Genomic DNA, 18040 nt, shown 5'->3' with positions numbered 1-18040 from the left:
TTTGGCTGGGCTGGCAGCGGGGACCCTGGGACCCAGAGAGCCTGGGGGCTCTCCTCACCTTGGGGACACCTCAGACCCCAGCAGGGCCAGCTCAGCTCTGAGCAGGGCCAGGTCAGGGGCCTCAGAGGCTCTGCCAAGCTCTGCTGCTCCAGGAAGCTTCCAAAGCACCACAGCACTGCTTGGTTCTGACTCATTTTTGTGTCATCTCTGCAGGAAATGAGTGACATTGGACAAGCCACTTCAGCCTCTGCCTCCCGCTTCTCCCTTCAGATCCAACACTAGGAAGGTCTTGCAGGATTGTGAGTGGGATGAGTAGGAGCCCAAGTGGAGGCAGCCAGAGGAGCTGGGAGGCAAAGGGAGCCACTGGCAAGGGTTTCCAGGGGGTGGCTTTTGTGGGGCCACCACAGCAGGGCAGCCTGCCCTTCGCTTATGCTCTCACATATTTTATTCTTTATTACTGCAGGGTCCCAGGTGCCAGTGGCAGATGATGATCCTGGAGTGATGAAAGCAAGCAAGAAAATAGGGAAGCATCTCTCCTTTTTGTGTTTTATTTTAGAGAAAGCTGCTTAGCCCCATTTCAAAGACTAATATGAAAAAAGTGCAATTAAATCCTCGAAAAACTGACAGATCAGCAAAACAAAACCACCCGGAGGAGAGCACGATTGAGCCTCATTAAGGAAGAGTTCAGTCTGTTTTTAAAACCTTTCTTAACATTTAGCTGGTACCGCTCAGCAGCCGCCACTCCCAACGCGCCTGGTGCAATTAGTGTCAGAACGGAAAGGAAAAAATCAGCCTAGGAAACAGGAATTAAAGCACCAGATCCAGGCACGAGAGGAAGGTTTGGCTGTAGTGAAACCCCCTAAATTCAGCCCCGCTCAGGGTCTGTGGCTCAGCCCTGCTCCATGCACTCACACACCTTAGAGAACAGCCCTGCCCCAAACGCTCTGCATGGCAGTCACATCCCCGGCCAGGGCAGGTTTATGGCAGATGGACAGTAAATTACACTGACCTCAACAGCAATTACAGGCTCTGCCCTGGACAATAAGGAGATGGAGGCACGGGGACAAGCGCTGGTCTGTCCTGGCCAGAGCTGGGCAGGGCTCACCAGCCCCAACAGGACCCGACAGAGCCCAGACCTATTCTGTGCAGTGGGGGCGGGGATGAAACGCATGGCAGATAGGAAAGATGGCAGAGAGATGAAGCCATTTTATTAAATCAGGCAAATTCTAATTTATTCTGGGGAGATGGAGGAGAGAAAATGGATTCATTCTCAGCATGCACACTCCGTATCATCTGATCCAACCCTCGCTGCCTCGCCAGAGGGGGAGGGGGCTCGGCCGGCTGCAGGGCTCCCACAACCGCAGGAAAAGATTAAAAAACAGGATGATTCCCTTTTTGGATTGCACAGCAGTCACGGGGAAAAGGCTTTCCCTGGGAGCACGAGGTGCCAAGCCCTGCTGCCCGTGTTTGGGGCTTGCCCCTTGGGGATGTGGAACAGGCAGCACAAGGTGCAGGGGGCAGAGACACACGTGAGGAAATCCTGCAGGGATCCTGCACCCTGACACTGCTGTGCTCACCCCAGCACACACCCACACAGCTGGCAGGGGATCAGCACCACTGCTCACCAGCAAGAGACACTGCAACGCAGGTGCAGAGCTGGCAGCACTGGTGGCACCTCGGGTACCCAGGGGCTGATGCCCTGGTGGGGAGCAGAACAGGAACAGCCCCGGTGAGCAGCACCAGAACTGCCCCAGTGAGCACACCAGAACAGCCCCATGAGCACACCAGAACAGCCCCAGTGAGCAGCACCAGAACAGCCCCATGAGCACACCAGAACAGCCCCGGTGAGCAGCACCAGAACTGCCCCAGTGAGCACACCAGAACAGCCCCATGAGCACACCAGAACTGCCCCACTGGGCACACCAGAACAGCCCCAGTGAGCACACCAGAACAGCCCCAGTGAGCACACCAGAACAGCCCCACTGGGCACACCAGAACTGCCCCAGTGAGCACACCAGAACAGCCCCAGTGAGCACACCAGAACAGCCCCAGTGAGCAGCACCAGAACAGCCCCAGTGAGCACACCAGAACAGCCCCACTGGGCACACCAGAACAGCCCCATGAGCACACCAGAACTGCCCCAGTGAGCAGCACCAGAACAGCCCCAGTGAGCACACCAGAACAGCCCCAGTGAGCAGCACCAGAACAGCCCCAGTGAGCACACCAGAACAGAACCAGTGAGCACACCAGAACAGAACCAGTGAGCACACCAGAACAGAACCAGTGAGCACACCAGAACAGAACCAGTGAGCACACCAGAACAGCCCCAGTGAGCAGCACCAGAACAGCCCCAGTGAGCAGCACCAGAACAGCCCCAGTGAGCACACCAGAACAGCCCCATGAGCACACCAGAACTGCCCCAGTGAGCAGCACCAGAACAGCCCCAGTGAGCAGCACCAGAACAGCCCCATGAGCACACCAGAACAGAACCAGTGAGCACACCAGAACAGCCCCATGAGCACACCAGAACAGAACCAGTGAGCACACCAGAACAGCCCCATGAGCACACCAGAACAGCCCCAGTGAGCACACCAGAACAGCTCCAGTGAGCACACCAGAACAGCCCCAGTGAGCACACCAGAACAGCCCCAGTGAGCACACCAGAACAGAACCAGTGAGCACACCAGAACAGCCCCAGTGAGCAGCACCAGAACAGCCCCACTGGGCACACCAGAACAGCCTCAGTGAGCAGCACCAGAACTGCCCCAGTGAGCAGCACTGCAACAGCCCCATGAGCACACCAGAACAGCCCCATGAGCACACCAGAACAGCCCCAGTGAGCACACCAGAACAGCCCCACTGGGCACACCAGAACAGCCCCAGTGAGCAGCACCAGAACAGCCCCAGTGAGCACACCAGAACAGCCCAGTGAGCAGCACCAGAACTGCCCCAGTGAGCAGCACTGCAACAGCCCCACTGGGCACACCAGAACAGCCCCAGTGGGCACACCAGAACAGCCCCAGTGAGCAGCACCAGAACAGCCCCAGTGAGCAGCACCAGAACAGCACTGCTGCACAGGACCATGGGCACTGCTGCACGGGACCAGGCACTGCAGGCTGCTCATCTGCAGTGCCTCCCCCTCAGCAGAGCTGGGAGCTGAGCTCCTCTGTGGCTCCAGCCCGTGCTTTGGGAGCCCCCCAGGTGCAGCCAGGCTGGAAGCCAAGGGTGAGGGCAGCCCTGGTGACGGGACAGCTCAGGTGATGTGAAAAACACGGAGAACACAAGGGCTGCCATGGGCTCGTGCTGGGGATGGTGGGCTGTGGCAGGCAGGTGAGGATGGAGATGGTTCCAAGGGAAGCTGATTTCCAGGCTCTGTGCTGGCTGGGTAAGTGTGATGGGCACAGCTGCCTGACATGCACAGAGAAGCCAAAGAAACTCCTGCTCTCTAGGGAGGAAATGTCACTGAACAGAACTACACAGCTTTGGAACAGGGACAGAGGTTTGGTAAAACAGCACTGAGGAAGGCAGGAGGGCTCCTGCTGCTCCCTGGGACTCATGGGCCAGGCATCCCACCACAGAATAAACACCTGCAGCCCCTCACTGCCCACACTGGGGGCACTTTGGGATGGACAGGGACAGTGCCAGTGCACCCAGAGACAGAGGAAGGTGAGATGCACAAAGCTCCATGGGCACCAAGGTACCTCCCATTTCAGAATTAACTAGAGGAAGATGAGAACAACACATAATTAATTACCAGTGGCCAAAGAAGTCCAGAAAAACAAACAAGACCTTGGGTGAATGAGAAGAATGCCAACCCTGGCCAGGGCAGAATGCCTTGGGTCTCATTGTCCTGTGCAGAAACCATTCTAGTCATGCTTGCAATGATTAAATCAACTTTTTATACAACATCCTTCCAAAAATACTCCCCTGCAGGAGCCCCCTCCCTAAAACCATCAACACTTGTCCCAGCTCAGACTGGGGCCTTGGGGGAACAGCTCTGCAGGAGGGAAAAGGCCAAGAGCCAGGGCAGAGGGGCCAAGGTGCAGCACCTGGAGCACAAATTCCAAACAGGAGAAATTCCTGTTTTGCATCCAACTCCAGCATGGGCAGTGAAGCTGATTTTATTGCTTATTTATTTATTTCATCTTTGATGAACAGAAGGTTAATATAAGAACAACTCCTTGGCAAACCTTTAAGGGTAATTCAAGCGACACTGATGTGAATCAATGTTCCCTTTGTGAACGCATTACTTGGCAGAAACTGGCTTTTTGTAACCCCCTTAAACCTAGCTGGCAAAACAAAAAGAGAAAAAAAAACGTCCTTCAAACAAAAGGATGAGGTGAAAATAAAGAGAGAGTCAACTGCACTTTATTCTCTTTCACAGAAGCAAATGGATTTGGTGCTTTTTATACATTAATCAATCAATATCACTGACTGTACATCAGCGGCGCAGCCAAGTTATGAATGACCTTTCTGGCAAAGAGGACACTTTTAATGCTCATAAGACTGCTCATAGCTTAGCAACTTTCCGAATTTATGCCTGCATGATTACCCCCGGAGGCAGGCGCCCGTGAGCGCCGCGCTGGGCACGGCAGGGCTGGTCCTTGCCAAGGTGTGCTCAGGAAAGGCTGGGCTGGGCTAGGCTCAGCTCACCTGGCCCTGGAGCAGGAGGGGACCCTGCCAGAGCAGCAGCAAACACACAGAGTGACCCCACACACACAGCAGGACGAGGTGCTGCGGACAGGGGTGGCTGCGCCAGCCGAGTGGAGCGGCTGGGCTGAGCAGGCTGGCAAAGGCCAAATTAATCCCATTGTCTGGCCACAAAGGAGGCAGCAAAGTAGCAGTGGAGGCCAAGGAACAATCCCAAACACTCAGCCCTAATTCAACCTCCCTCACCATGAAAGGGGGATGGAAAAGGCCAGAATGCTTCAGCTTAATTGGTAACCAAAGCAAGAGCTGCTGGCAGAGAAGGCGCAGCAGGGACTGCACAGGGGAACAGGAGATGGGAAATCACAGCAGGCTGTGCCCCTGGGCTGCCCTAACCCAGCCCTGGGACACATCCAGGGCCCCACACACCAACTGTCCAGAGCAGTACTGAGGTTTGGGGCTGGGGGCACAGAGTGGGGAGAGGCCAGCACAGACCTGCACTGACACACTGACAGGGGAGAACAGGGCCCACAAACACAAACCACTGCTCTTTGTTTGATGAAGTGAGCACACACGAATGACAAGCCTGAGGAGGGGGAAGCACAGAGAAGGAGAGGGCTCAGGCTCTCTGAGCTCAAGGTGCCTTCACAGGAGCATCCCGGTGAAGTTTCAGTGGTCAGACCAACACTGCTTCTCTCACTCACCACTCTTGGAAGGACTGACAAGGAAAAGGGAAAAAAATGCAAATTGGAAGCAAATATGGATAACAATTTCTCATACAGCTCCCAATTAACCTTTGGAACTTGTGGCCTCAAGAAATCATTGAGGTCAAAACAAAATATATGGCAAAGGCATCGAGATGTGCAACTCAGAAAAGCAAACTGAGTATTTGGAAGAAAGAGAACCCCTCTTGCCTAAGGGCAAGAAATGCATTTTAGTGGGAACAAAGATGAGGCCTTGATTTGGGTAGGTTATTATTTGTTTATGGGTCCCCAGATTTCCCTCTGAAGCAGCCAGAGCAGGCAGGACACTGGTGCTGACAGGCACGTTATTAGCCAATCTTAGAGTTTTAGTGGAAAAATAAATGCATGTGGTAGCTCCTTCCCAGGCAGCTCTGAGGACGTTAATGTCATCACCAGAGGATCAATAGGGCTCGCAGAAGGGACAGGAAGCAAGTGCATTTCAGAAGTACAGACACACAGAGCAGGGACACAGCAGAGTGCTCAGCCAGCACACCCCAGCAGAGGGAATGCTGGAGTGGGCCAGGCCAGGGGTCACTGCCAGCCTGAGCCAGCCCTGCAAAACCTTGTTGCACAAATCATCCCCCTGATAATGTGTGGAATCTCATTCTGCCTATGGCTTGTACAGAATAAAAGGAATCCAATTCAGAACCCAGGCTGTGTATCTCTTGCAATTAAATCCACAAGCTACAGATGTGAGGAAGAGGAGAGCATTTCCTATTCTTGTAATGTCTCCTCTGAACAGAGGTCTGAAAGTACTTTTCCATTTTGGGCAGTGCACTGGGTTTGCACGGCAAGGTTTGGGTAGCAGGGGGGCTCCTCCTTCAGTCCTGCCAGTTCAGAACCATCAGACATTTGCTCCTGGAGCAGGATGAACTGAGAGAACCATGGCAGGGACAAGGCAGAAAGGAGCTGGTGCCAGGCAAGGGTATTCCCTGCAGAGGGGAAGGTGCAAGGACATTCCCTTGGAGCTGACTTGTATCAGCTTTATAAACAAATGGATCTCTGGAACAATGGAGGCTGTAACTCCAAACGGGCATGGTCAGTGGCAGCAGGCTTCCAGCTCCCCTTGCAAACAGGCAGGCACAGCAGCTCTCCAGGTCTCACCCCTGCCCTGCTGACTCACAAACCAGCCAAACATCCCGGCTGCCCTGAACACAAACCTGTGCCAGCTGAACGTGCTGACCTTCCCCTCCTGCCAGAGTGCCCAGGGTGTCACCGGGCATGGCAGCAGGGAGAAGGGGCTGAGGCACCCTCAGAGCTCTGAGCTGAAGCTCCAGCCCCTCTCAGCTCAGGTCAGCAGTGGAACAAGAGAAGATGCTCCAAATGAACACAGCAAGAATGGCGCAGCAGCCAGGAAACTCTTTCAACTCATTAACCTGGCAACACAGGAGGAGGCATGTTCATTTAGAGACATTTAATTGGAAGCCCAGCACCACAGCAAGGGAGAGAGCAGAAGCTCAACAGCTACAGGAGTCAGACCTGTGGGAAGGTGCTGGATATGAGCTGCTGCAGCACAGCCTTGTGAGGGAAACATCCTAAATCTGGGCTAAAAGTGGAGGAACAGCTGCTGGAGCACGTGTCTGAGGTTTTGGAGGGTTCCTTCATGTCACCAGACCAAAGCAGGGGCTTGGGTCAGACACAGACCTGGGCAGGGCGAGTCTGGGACAGAAGCTGCACTGATGGGATCTCCACCAGGAGAGGAGTTTGCTGTCAGTGTGAACCCCAGGTCACTCACATGGACATCTAACTGCTCCAGCACACCCTGGGACCGTGCTGCAGGACCTGCAGTGCCTTCAAAGCTTTACTGATCCACGCCTCACAGAGAGACACCTTTAACCTGCACTGCTGCAACAACCACCTCCAGGCCCTCAGCAGAATAGATCCCTACTCTCAATCTGTGCAGGACAAAGGGAAAAGAAAAACAGGGAAGAGAAGCAGAAGGTGCAGTGGGCACCATGCACTGGGCATTGAGAGCAGAGCTTCAGGGACAGCACCAAGAGCCAGGGATGCCACTCGTGAGTCCCAAGGGAAATGGAGCTCAGGGAGATGCTGAGCTCTGACAGCTGGGCTGCAGTCTGGCTCTGGAGCTTGCTTGAATACAGAGAAAAAAGCAGAGAAGAGGGAGTGGGAGCCTCATGGTGTTGTACTGCAGCATCTGGTGATACTTCCTCCTTTACTCGTCCTAAGTGGAAAGGGCTTTAAGATGCAGTCAAACAAGAAAAACATCCCAGAACAAGTCAGCTGTCAGAGCTCCCTCTCTTTGTGCTTAATGAAAGCCATCAGCTGCCCAGGCCGAGGGTGCTGCAGTGGGATGGGGTTCCTGGGATCCTGCCCTGCTGCTGCCTCGTGCTCCCAGCCCAGCTCCCTCCTGCTGCTCCACCAGCCCCGGGCTCAGGGGCTGGGGAGGATTCTGCTGCCCCCCTTCACCAGGGGCACAGGAAAACAGTCACAACCAACTTTAATAAAAACAAAATTAAAATTATTAAACCTTTCATATCCTTTCGAGATTATCTCTTTGCTGCTGGTTGGTCAAAGCAGAGCCAAGGCACAACTGCTCTAGACTTTAAACTCAAAACCAACCCCCCAAAAAATAAAAAAAAACCCAAAGGAAATCTCCATCTGCCAGATATTAAAGAGAACCAACTTTATCCGTGCATTCTGTGGAGCCAGACCTCAGCAGCCCCACGGTGTCCCACATGGAAAAGGACAGAGATGCTGCCTGGGGTTCTCCAAAATTTAGGTGGGAGAAAAGGACACAAGGAGGGAGGGAGCAGACAGAAACTGTGTTAAAGTACCAGGAAAGAAAAGAGCCCTGAAAGTTTCTCAGCCTGCTGGGCTCTTCTCATATTCTCAGGCCTTCTGAAGGAGCCAACTGAGCACAGCCACCCTGACCAGGCTGCCAGAAACACCTTTGCTGGATCTCCATGACCATTAAAGCAAAGGGAAACTGAGGCAGAGCCAAAAACCCCCTCCCCTCTGCCCTTGGAGAAGAGACTCTGCCATCTGCCCAGCCCTGGGACAGCCCCCATGGAGAGAAACACTGCAACTGGAAAGGTAAAAGGTCCTGAAGCCATTCAATCCATTAAAATATGAAAAATTCCAAGGTTCAGCAGAACAACAAAGGGGAAGGCAACAAACCATCCTCTAAATGAACACATGTGACACAAGATCTTGGAAAACAAGAGATAATCCTGCATGTGGGGGTGGCTGGTGGGGCTGGCAGGGAGATCAGAACTGCTGCAGTGAAGGAACTGCAAGTTCCATTGCCCTGGGCTGTTTGCTGCTAGCCCACATGTGCTCCTGCACCATCAGTGGATGTTTTCCCAAAACAGACAATCCCCCATCTCACTCCCTGTGTCTGAGGAGACGACAGGAAGGGATTTCCACCTGGGATAACAGAGCTGCTGCCCAGCCCAGCTGCAGCCACAGCCCTGGAGAAAGTGGGTGCACCCACAGCCCCCAGGACATGCTCTGGGACTGCCACATTTGGACCCTGTGCACAGCTCTGGAGAGGGGTGTGGTGCTTGATGCCTTCTGGGATGAAAAACACTTCCAAAGTCAGAATGAAAACTCCATGCAGGTTGCTTCACATTTTTTTCCTGTCATTATGGAATGAGCTGTAAGTGCATTCGTCCAACATCTTGGTTTTGCTATAGTCACTCTTTCGTCACTTTTTTCTTCTGTAAACCCCCATCATTAAAAATCAATTAGCTCATGGGTAACATTACACAGATGCTGCTGCAGCAAGGGGCTGACATCTGCAGTGGCAGCAGCCCAGATACCACAGCAAGAGATGTCCAGAAACACCCTGAGAGGACAACACCCCCTTCCCTGAAGCTGTGTTCTCTCTGATCAACAAACCAGCTGAACTCCCAGCTCCCCCATCTCCTGCCTAATGAGCACACTTCTCAAAGCACGCAGGAAAGTTTAATTGTCTTTAATTATCCAGTTCAAGGAGGATTGGGTTTCCTGCCTGATGTCCATGTAATTTCCCTGCCAACAACTTCACTCATCCCTTTACTGGAAGTGGAGGCAGATCCTAGAGCTCTTCCCCAAAAGACACCCAGTTTTTGGGGAGGGCTGAGGGGCTGGCAAGGCAGGGACAAAGGTCCCCGTGTCCCTGGAGCTGCTCAGGCTGCCTGTGCTTCTGCAGGGTGGGAGGGAGCTGCAACTAATGTGCAATCAAGAACCATCACAATTACAAATGTAAATGAACAGGCAATTGGCACTGACCTTTGCAGATTGTTAGAGGACTAATTAAGGTGTGATCAGAGCTCTCTTCCAACAGATTGAGATGCATCCACACAAGCAAATATCTACTCTCAGTCTCCAGACAGCAGTGCTTTCTCCCACATGCTTGCACACAGCAGCGAGTAGGTACACACAGAGTAGGTACACACAGAGTAGGAACACACAGAGTAGGTACACACAGCACTCAACCCCAGCACCTGCACTCTGTGCACAGCAATGGGACAGAGCAGGAGGGGACAGGGCAGCCCCACTGTGTCACCCAAGGCCACAGGACACAAGACACCAGTGCCCCTGGACTGCAGCACACCACTGAGGTGTCCCACTTCCACCAGAATATTTGAAATTAAGCACCTCAGCTTAAAGTGACTCGCAGAACTGACCCAAGATACCCTCTTTGCCTTCTGCAGCCTTGTTCTTGCTTGTATTCATAACATTTGAAACAAAGTATGATCAAGAAATTGTGTCTTGTTTGCTGTCAGTTTTTGTTGAAGAATCAACAAGCTTAAAGGAAATTAAAATATTTGCAAATATTTTACAAGCTTTCCTTTCAGTGACTTCTCAGGATTTTTACTTCAAAAATATCCCATTTTTTAAAATGGTCACCAAACCCTTTTTCCTGCCAGGCAGTCAGCTCCTGTCCTCCCAGTACCTGCCATGTCCTAATCTGGGCAGCCAGATGGGAAAGATAAGGTTTTACAGTAAGAGACAAGGCAAACAGAAATTTCTAGAGTAAACAAGGTTTTCAAGGTTGCTCTGTCTATCACAAAGGGCACGGATGGTTTCCCCTCTCTGCTCATTCTGCATTCAAGCAGCTCAGAACCCAGAGCCCTGCCCAAAGTTCCTTTGGAGCTGGGAATGTTTGGAAGGGCTGTGGAGCTGCTGTCCCCCGGGGTGGTGGCAGCCCCGTGCTCTCGCTGTCACTGTGACCTTTGGGAAGCTGGAATATGCTCTGCACTCTGCTGGGCCACCAAGGTCACAGACTGGGCACTTTCTTCCACAGGACTGAATTTAACTCTTAATGAAAAACCTCCTGTCTAACTCTTGGGGTGTTTTGGGTTGCTTTCAGATCCTCATTACTCACAGGCCTGACAGCAATGAGACCCAGATGTGAATTCAAGGGACACCTCTGAAAACCCTACATGTTCTCCCTCACCTGCTGATGTCCCTTCTCAGCCCTTCCAGCCCAGATCACCTTCCTTGTGTCCATGAGCATGCACTGCAGGATGCCAGTTCCCCAGAGTGAATCTTTGTAGGATTTACCCATTTTCACAGCAGTCACAGAGAGAAGCTCTGAGGATTGTGAAGGCTTTTGCTGGCACACCCCAGCTCCAGCTCCATCCTATCCTGACAGCTCACAAACCAGCTGACCTAGGATGATTCTCCTCCTCCCTCCCAAGAGGGCTCCAGGAGACATGGGTTTTTCAGAACATTAAAAACATCTCAATCCTTTACATGCTGCATTCACAGCTGCAATCCCTGTCCTATGATCTGTGTGAGCAAATGTTTCATACAAACCCTTCACTTTATTTATCTAATCAGGAGGAGACATGGAAAACAGACATGGAAACTCCCACGCCCTGCCCACCCCTTTCCCAGCTCCTCCTCCCAGTCCAGAGTGGCTGAAGAACCAGAAACCAGTGCCAAGCTGGCACAGCTTCTGCTGGTGCTCAGGGCATCACTTGACTCACTGCAAAACATCTCCTGGTGCACTGGTTTGTTGAGCTGTGCAGATATGACAGCATCTTAGATGCTCATACAATATTCCAGGGCTTAGGACACCACCCTGAGCCAACACAGACAGTTCAACACCCAAACCCCACCTCAGGCAGGGGGGATTCCTGTAACGCAGGATAACTGATATAACTGATTATTACTGATACAACTGATTATTACTGATATAACTGATTATTACTGATATAACTGATTATTACTGATATAACTGATTACAGTAATTTCACGATTATAAGCCGCACTTCTGGGTTTCAGCAACTTTTTGTTTTTTGTCCATACATAAGCCGCAGGCATGTTGCAATACAGAGTGTGATAAAATGTATCTGTTCTATCACCATGTGTTGAGGGTGGGGACAGTGATCCTTATCTCAATGGCAGATAATTTGCTAATGGGCATCCACTGAAAACAGGCAGGGCAGTGTTCTTTATCTTTTCACACCCCATCCTTCCTCCAGCCAGTCATTTTCTGCTCATGCCCATTGAGTCCCACTGTGGCACTGATAAAATTACTGCATCCCATTGGGAGTTGCTCCAGCCAGGGGGAAGAGCCCAACATTTCTTACCAAGATGAAAACAGAGGTTTTGGGACACCAAGTTGCCCTTTCTCCACTGGACTCCAGAGGAAAACCGGATTTCTCCACATCACCACTGGAGCTCCGGAGGGAAACTGCACCATGTACAGGAGCACTGCTCCAACTGAGCCACATCTGTCACTGCAGGAGGATGCAGCCACCATGGGATGGGACTGCTGCCAACACCCTGCCTGCCTGACGGGTGTCAGGTTGTGCTCTGACTGTGTCAGGGTTTGGGGTTTGTTCTTTGTAGTGCTGTATTTCTATTTTGATTTCCCTAGAAATGAACTGTTATCCCTATTCCCATATCTTTGCCTGAAAGCCCCTTGATTTCCAAATTATAATAATTTGGAGAGAGGGGGTTTACATTCTCCATTTCAAAGAGAAGCTCCTGCCTTTCTCAGCAGACATCTGTCCTCCAAACTAAAACAGCAACTTTTCATTCTCTGTCCATATATCAGCCACACCTGATTATAAGCCGCACTTTGGGTTGGGAGCAAAATTTTAGTCAAAATGGTGCGGCTTATAATCGTGAAATCACTGTATTACTGATAAACTGCCAGCCCTGAGCAGGGAAGAGCCACAGGGACATCCCCGGGGCTGTCCCCAGGCAGTGTCCCCAGGCTCTGGTGCCCCGCGCCCCACGAGCAGCAGCACTCACCAGCCTCGGCCGCCGGACACTTGCGTATGGTGAAGATCTGGCCCAGGTCCTCCTCCTCCTCGGGGAGACCCTTCTGCAGGCGCTGCAGCTTCCGCAGGCTCTCGCTGCGCTGGTGCTTCATGGAGCGCACGTGCTGGATCAGGTTCAGCTTGGCCTTGGTGGAGTAGTTACACAGCACGCAGTGGTAGTAGCAGCTCTCGCCTTCCACGCCGCTCTCGTGGTGCTGCAGGTGCTGTGGGAACAAGCACAGGGATGTCAGCGTCCCTCATCACCCCCGGGCTCCTGGCCAGCCCGCTGCACACTGCTACAGCCACCTGGGATTCGTTAAGGAGCCACATTTGGGCACAGACCCAGCGAGAGGACGCCTGTTTATCCCAAGGAATTGCACCACGTCCTGCTGGAGAGGTGAAAACCAAATCACACCGAAATGGGCACCAAGCACAGATGGACACAGACAGTGTCACCTCTCTCAGCGAGGGGAAGCACAGACCAACACCTGCCCAAACCCACTCAGCTCCTTCCTTCAACTCAGAGCCTGTCCTGGCAGGGGATCCACCTGCACAACAAACCTAAAACTAAATGTGGTAAATTCTCATGGAAAACTGGGAGGAAGCAGCAGCCTGGCCTGTAGGATGGCTGGGACAGAGCCCTGGGCTGAAAAGGCAGGGGTGAGCATGCAGGCAGGCACCGTGAGAGGCCAGCAGCTGGAGAAGCCCTGTGCCCTCCCAGCTGTGTGCCCACAGCCAGCACAGCTCACCCTGCATCACCACACCACAGTTAATCACCTGGCAAAACCCATCGACCCCCTGGCACAGCGGTCCGTGCCTCTGAGGAAACAAGCAGCCATTCCCTGCCCTGGAGCCCACAGACATGGAAATTCATCCTTGGAAGCAGAGGGAAGAATTCACCCTGCACAGCCACGCTGGCAGCCACGGCACAGCTGCTGTCCCTTCCCCTGGGTCACAGGAACCTCCCCAATCCCACAGTAAGGGTGTGTAACTAGCTGAGAAAAAACGAATACCAAGGTGAAACAACAAGAGATGCCCCAGCAGAGGCCCTTGGTGCTTCCAGCCCACACCAACAGTTCAGCTGTGCAGTTATCCCTGCCACTCCTCCCATCCCACCCGACACTCCTTGGCTCTTTGTGTCATCTCATCCAACTCTTTCCTCACCACAGCTTGGCCCGAGGCACAAGCACAGTGATTTGGACATGATCTTGAGGTTTGTCAATCAAAAATATTGCCTATGTGCAGCCAGGACCTTCTGGTAAAAAATTCTGATGCTTATTATCTCAGTTACAGCTGAGATAAGATTAAAGACACATATTACCCAGCGCTGTGTGCCTTGCTCACACGGAGGAAGGAGAGCCCTCTGAGTCTAGGAATGATTAAAAATAGGATATGAGCTGATGCTGAGGCTTCTGATTGGAAGAGCGAGGAAAGAGAATAAATGTATTCTAGATCTGGCTAATTAGACTAGCCTCTTTTGGGATCACGATGTATTTAATTAAATTCACTGTAATATTTGAAGAATCCACGAGGGCACTAATCCCACTGGTGCCCTCAAAAGATTTTTTGCTGTTTTCCCTTATAAGAACTTCTTCCTCATCTCATTCCTATTGTTTGCATGCGTTTCCTGAGCCACAAGAAGAGAATGGCTCACGGCAGGAGAGGTCAGCGAGCCCGTCACCAGCCCTGTGCCCACCTCAGGCAGCCTGGCCACCCTGTCCTGGGTGCTCCAGGAGCCAGCCAGCCCCGTCCCTGCCAGCCACCAGGCACATCCCCAGCCCACAAACCCCACACCCAGCTGGGTGAGCGCCCACGGGCTCGGAGCAGCTCCTGCACCGAGCCACAGAAACCCCCAGTGAGCAATTAGAGAAAAACCCGGTCACGGGTTCAAGGAAATATTAAGGACATTGTCTCTCTGGAACCAGAGGCACAGGCTGCACTGCTCTCATTTAAAAGGGGGTTTTAGGAAAACATTTGTTTTGAACAGTTTAATAAATGTGTCTTATTTTACACTCTTCTTCTGCCTCCTCCCAAACATCTCCTGTGGGTTCAGCCTCACCTGCCTGTCGTGCTGGGGGTGCCAGCCTGGGCTCAGCATCACACACACCTGACCCAACCCATCCTCCAGCTGGGGGAAGGAGCAGGCCAGAGGAGGAGGGCACGAGGGCCGAGCTGCTGGAGGCGATGAAATGTTGTCCAGGCACGTGTAGTTATTGCCCATCACACTGTTAAACTTCCCCCTTGTGAGAATTTATCCGTATCACAGGAAACAAATTCAAAATACTAAACCAGAACCTTGTTAGAAGACAAATCAACTTGAAAATCAAAAGAATATATTGTTCCAAGGAAAACCAACCAACTTCTGTCAGAAAACATCGATTTCTGTGAGTCTGAGGGGGTGTTCCCCCCCTCCCTCTCCACAATAGGAAACTTCCAACATCTGGTTCTTCACGCATGGCATGCAAAATATTGATCAGGGTGAGTCAAAGCTACACTTTAAATCAGGAACAGAGAGAGGAACGCTCTGATGGAAACCATACGGCTCAGGAGTGAGATCCCTGGGGCACAGGGGTGCTCCTGCACCAGCAGCGACTGCAGCTGCACACGGGGCTGCCAGCACCACTGCCACGCTCCCTCCATCCCTCACACTCCCCAAACCCTTCCTTGTTTCACCATCTCTCCTCATCCTATGCTGCCTCACCCACAGAACTTTACAATAATCAGGGAACTGAACATGGCACTGTACCACTTGCCCAAGTGCACACAGCCTCCCTCATCCCTCAGCCCATTCCTTGGAGCTGAGCTGGCACCCAGGACTGACACCCAGGTTACACAGGCAACAAACTCTCCTGAACGCCTCTGCAGCTATTCTGCACTTCATATTCACCATCTGATTTCTATGCTTTTCTGCATCTTTTAAATTTTAAAAAATCTTAAATTTTAGAAGATGTTAAACCCCTGTCTGCTCAAAAATCTATGCACAAAGTTCACTCAGTGATGGTGCAGTGATTCCAATGGTGGCAGGACAGAAGCTCCCCTGCAGCACTGCCAGGGCACCAGGGGGTTCCCAATCCCTCTGTGCCACGTTAAACAGCTCAGCTGCTGTTCTGGGGGACATCTGACCTGTAACCTCAGCCCACCAGGGGGATGCTTTGAACAGCCTCGTGCTTTGGGTGTTTATTATGCAACAGAGAAAGGCCCAGCTCCAGAGAGGTTCCCAGCTCCTGCAGTCTGACCTGGCACAAGGTTTCCCTGGAGGGCCCAGCACTGGGAGCTCTGAGCCTTGGTCTGCACTGTGAACACCCCATCCCCACACTCAGGAGGTGCCACAGAACCTGTGAGAAAACTCTCCAGACTCGAGGATGGCCCCTTTGTCTGCAGGCTGTGAGAGGGAACCAGCAGCAGGAATCTGCCCCTGCCCCAAGCTCAGGGGATGGTCCCAGGGAGATCCTGCACGCTGGGGTCTCTGTGCAGAGCCCCAGGTGAGCTGACAGCACTGGGGCCAGAACCCAAACGGGGACAATCGCCTCACAAAGGCTGCACAGCAGCACAACAAAAGGAAGGATGCTCCTGCCCCTGGCTGTGGCAGCCCTGCAGATCCTCAGCTGACAGCACTCCAGGGCTGTGCAGAGCCCCCCCTCCTGCCTGCACAAACATCCTCTTCCTCAGCACTCGACCATTCCGCAGCCAGGTGTGGTGTGGGTCACTGACCAACAGCCTGCAGGAGCCCCCTCCACCCCACAGCACACCCTGCCACGGAAACAAGGGCCACTCCACTGCCCACAGCTCCCTGGAAAAGAAGTTGTCAGACTTCAACATCTTTGGCAGCGATTTTCTCCACGTGTAACACTTTTCCTACCTCTGAACTCAGCACTCAGCTCCCTTAGGATGGGTAAAGCTAGCAGTGATTTCAAAGAATTGACAGATGCAGCTGGGGAAGAAGGAGCCAAAAATCTGCTGAAAGGTCACAAAAGCCACAGAAATCATCAGCAGCAGCACAGAGGTGCACTGTGCTGGCTTTCTCCTGCAAACACTGATGTCTGAGCAGCCCCAGGGACCAGAACCAGCACACAGAACCAGGGAGAGCCTCAGCTTACTTGGAGAGCTTGACCCAAGCTCAGGAGCTGCTGGAACCACTCCAGCCCTGCCAGGAGAACTGCAGGAGAATACCCAGGGACTGACTCCTCCTGGGGTAAGGTCAGACAGGGTAATTAGTCACAGGCTTGGAAGGAAACACTTCAGGTGCCAGTGAGCACTGCAGGCCCCTGGGGAGGGACAGGAGGTGACCTTACAGCAGAGCTGGAGGGGCTGTGGGTCACCACAGAAAGGGACCTGACCCCGCTGCAGACCTCAGAGGGCTCGTGAACATCTCCTGGCCCCCGTGTGCCTCTGATGTGCTGCATGAGATAAATCACACAGCCCTGCAAGAGAAGAATCTGAATTTTTAATGAAAGTCATGTGGCTGCAGCTGTCTGATCCTGGTCTGTTCCAAGTACTCCATAAAAGTCAGGGCTGGCCAATCCATCTTGCTCTCCTTTCACACCTGCAGCCCCAGCTGGAATTTCCTGGAGCCGGGAGGGCGGTGGGACACGGTGGGACACGGTGGGACACGGTGGGACACGGTGGGACACGGTGGGACACGCTGGGACATTGGCTGTGCCCTGGGGACAGCTGGAGTGCCAACAGTCTGCCCCCATCCTTCTGCAAGGGGGGGAAATTGATTCTGCATCCAGCAGGTTCAAAAGCTGAACTTGTGCTCTTTTCACATCCAACCAGCATCCTGAATTGTTTACAGCTTCCCAAGGAGCAGTGTTACAAACCCTTCCCTCTCCAGCCTCCTGCCCTGTGCAGCACACCTCTGTGGGGCAGTGCCCGTGGTGGGGCTCAGCCTCGTGTGCCCCTGAGCTGCTGCAGCTCAGCTTGTGCTCTCTGATCCTTGTCTTTCTTAGCCAGAGGCTGGAAATGCAGCACTCCCTCCTGCCACAGAGGCTGAGGTACCAGTCCAAGTCCCCAAATCACATGGAAGGCTTGAGGAACAGCCACAACTGTCCCCACTCCTATACCCCACACATCTGTATTTCCTGAGCCCCCCAGCCCTGTGTGGAAATAACTGAGTGGGCAATAAGCACCAGAGATGCTCTCCTTGTTAGCCATACAGCTGCTGCTAGCCATGCTGCAAGGCTCTGGGCTTTCCCACAAACCCAAAAACAACCCAGCAAATGGGGTTTGCTGCTCCAGCCCTTGAAGCCTCATTAAAAGCCAAATATTGCTCAGCCTAAGGATGGAGAGCTCAGCATGGATTTTACTGAACGTTAAATCAACCAGCAAGCATAGCCAGCAAACTCTGTGGCACTTTAACTTTAAATAATGCAATAATTATTGAATTTCCTTTTTATAACTGAAGTGCTGGAATGTAAACAATGGGGC

General features: G+C 52.7%; 1 protein-coding gene across 5 annotated transcripts in view; it reads right to left on the bottom strand.

The window, feature by feature from the left end:
* Positions 1-18040, bottom strand: part of ZFHX3 (zinc finger homeobox 3) — a 380864-nt gene that overhangs the window by 41621 nt on the left and 321203 nt on the right. For all 5 annotated transcript variants that reach the window (XM_033069696.2, XM_033069700.2, XM_033069697.1 and 2 more), the window contains one exon: positions 12606-12837. In XM_033069696.2, coding sequence (XP_032925587.1) covers positions 12606-12837 — 232 coding nt within the window. The remainder of the gene's footprint in view (positions 1-12605; positions 12838-18040) is intronic.

The sequence above is a fragment of the Catharus ustulatus genome, chromosome 11 (assembly GCF_009819885.2).
Source record: "Catharus ustulatus isolate bCatUst1 chromosome 11, bCatUst1.pri.v2, whole genome shotgun sequence".
Lineage (NCBI taxonomy): Eukaryota > Metazoa > Chordata > Aves > Passeriformes > Turdidae > Catharus > Catharus ustulatus.
This window is presented reverse-complemented; position numbering and strand designations above follow the sequence as displayed.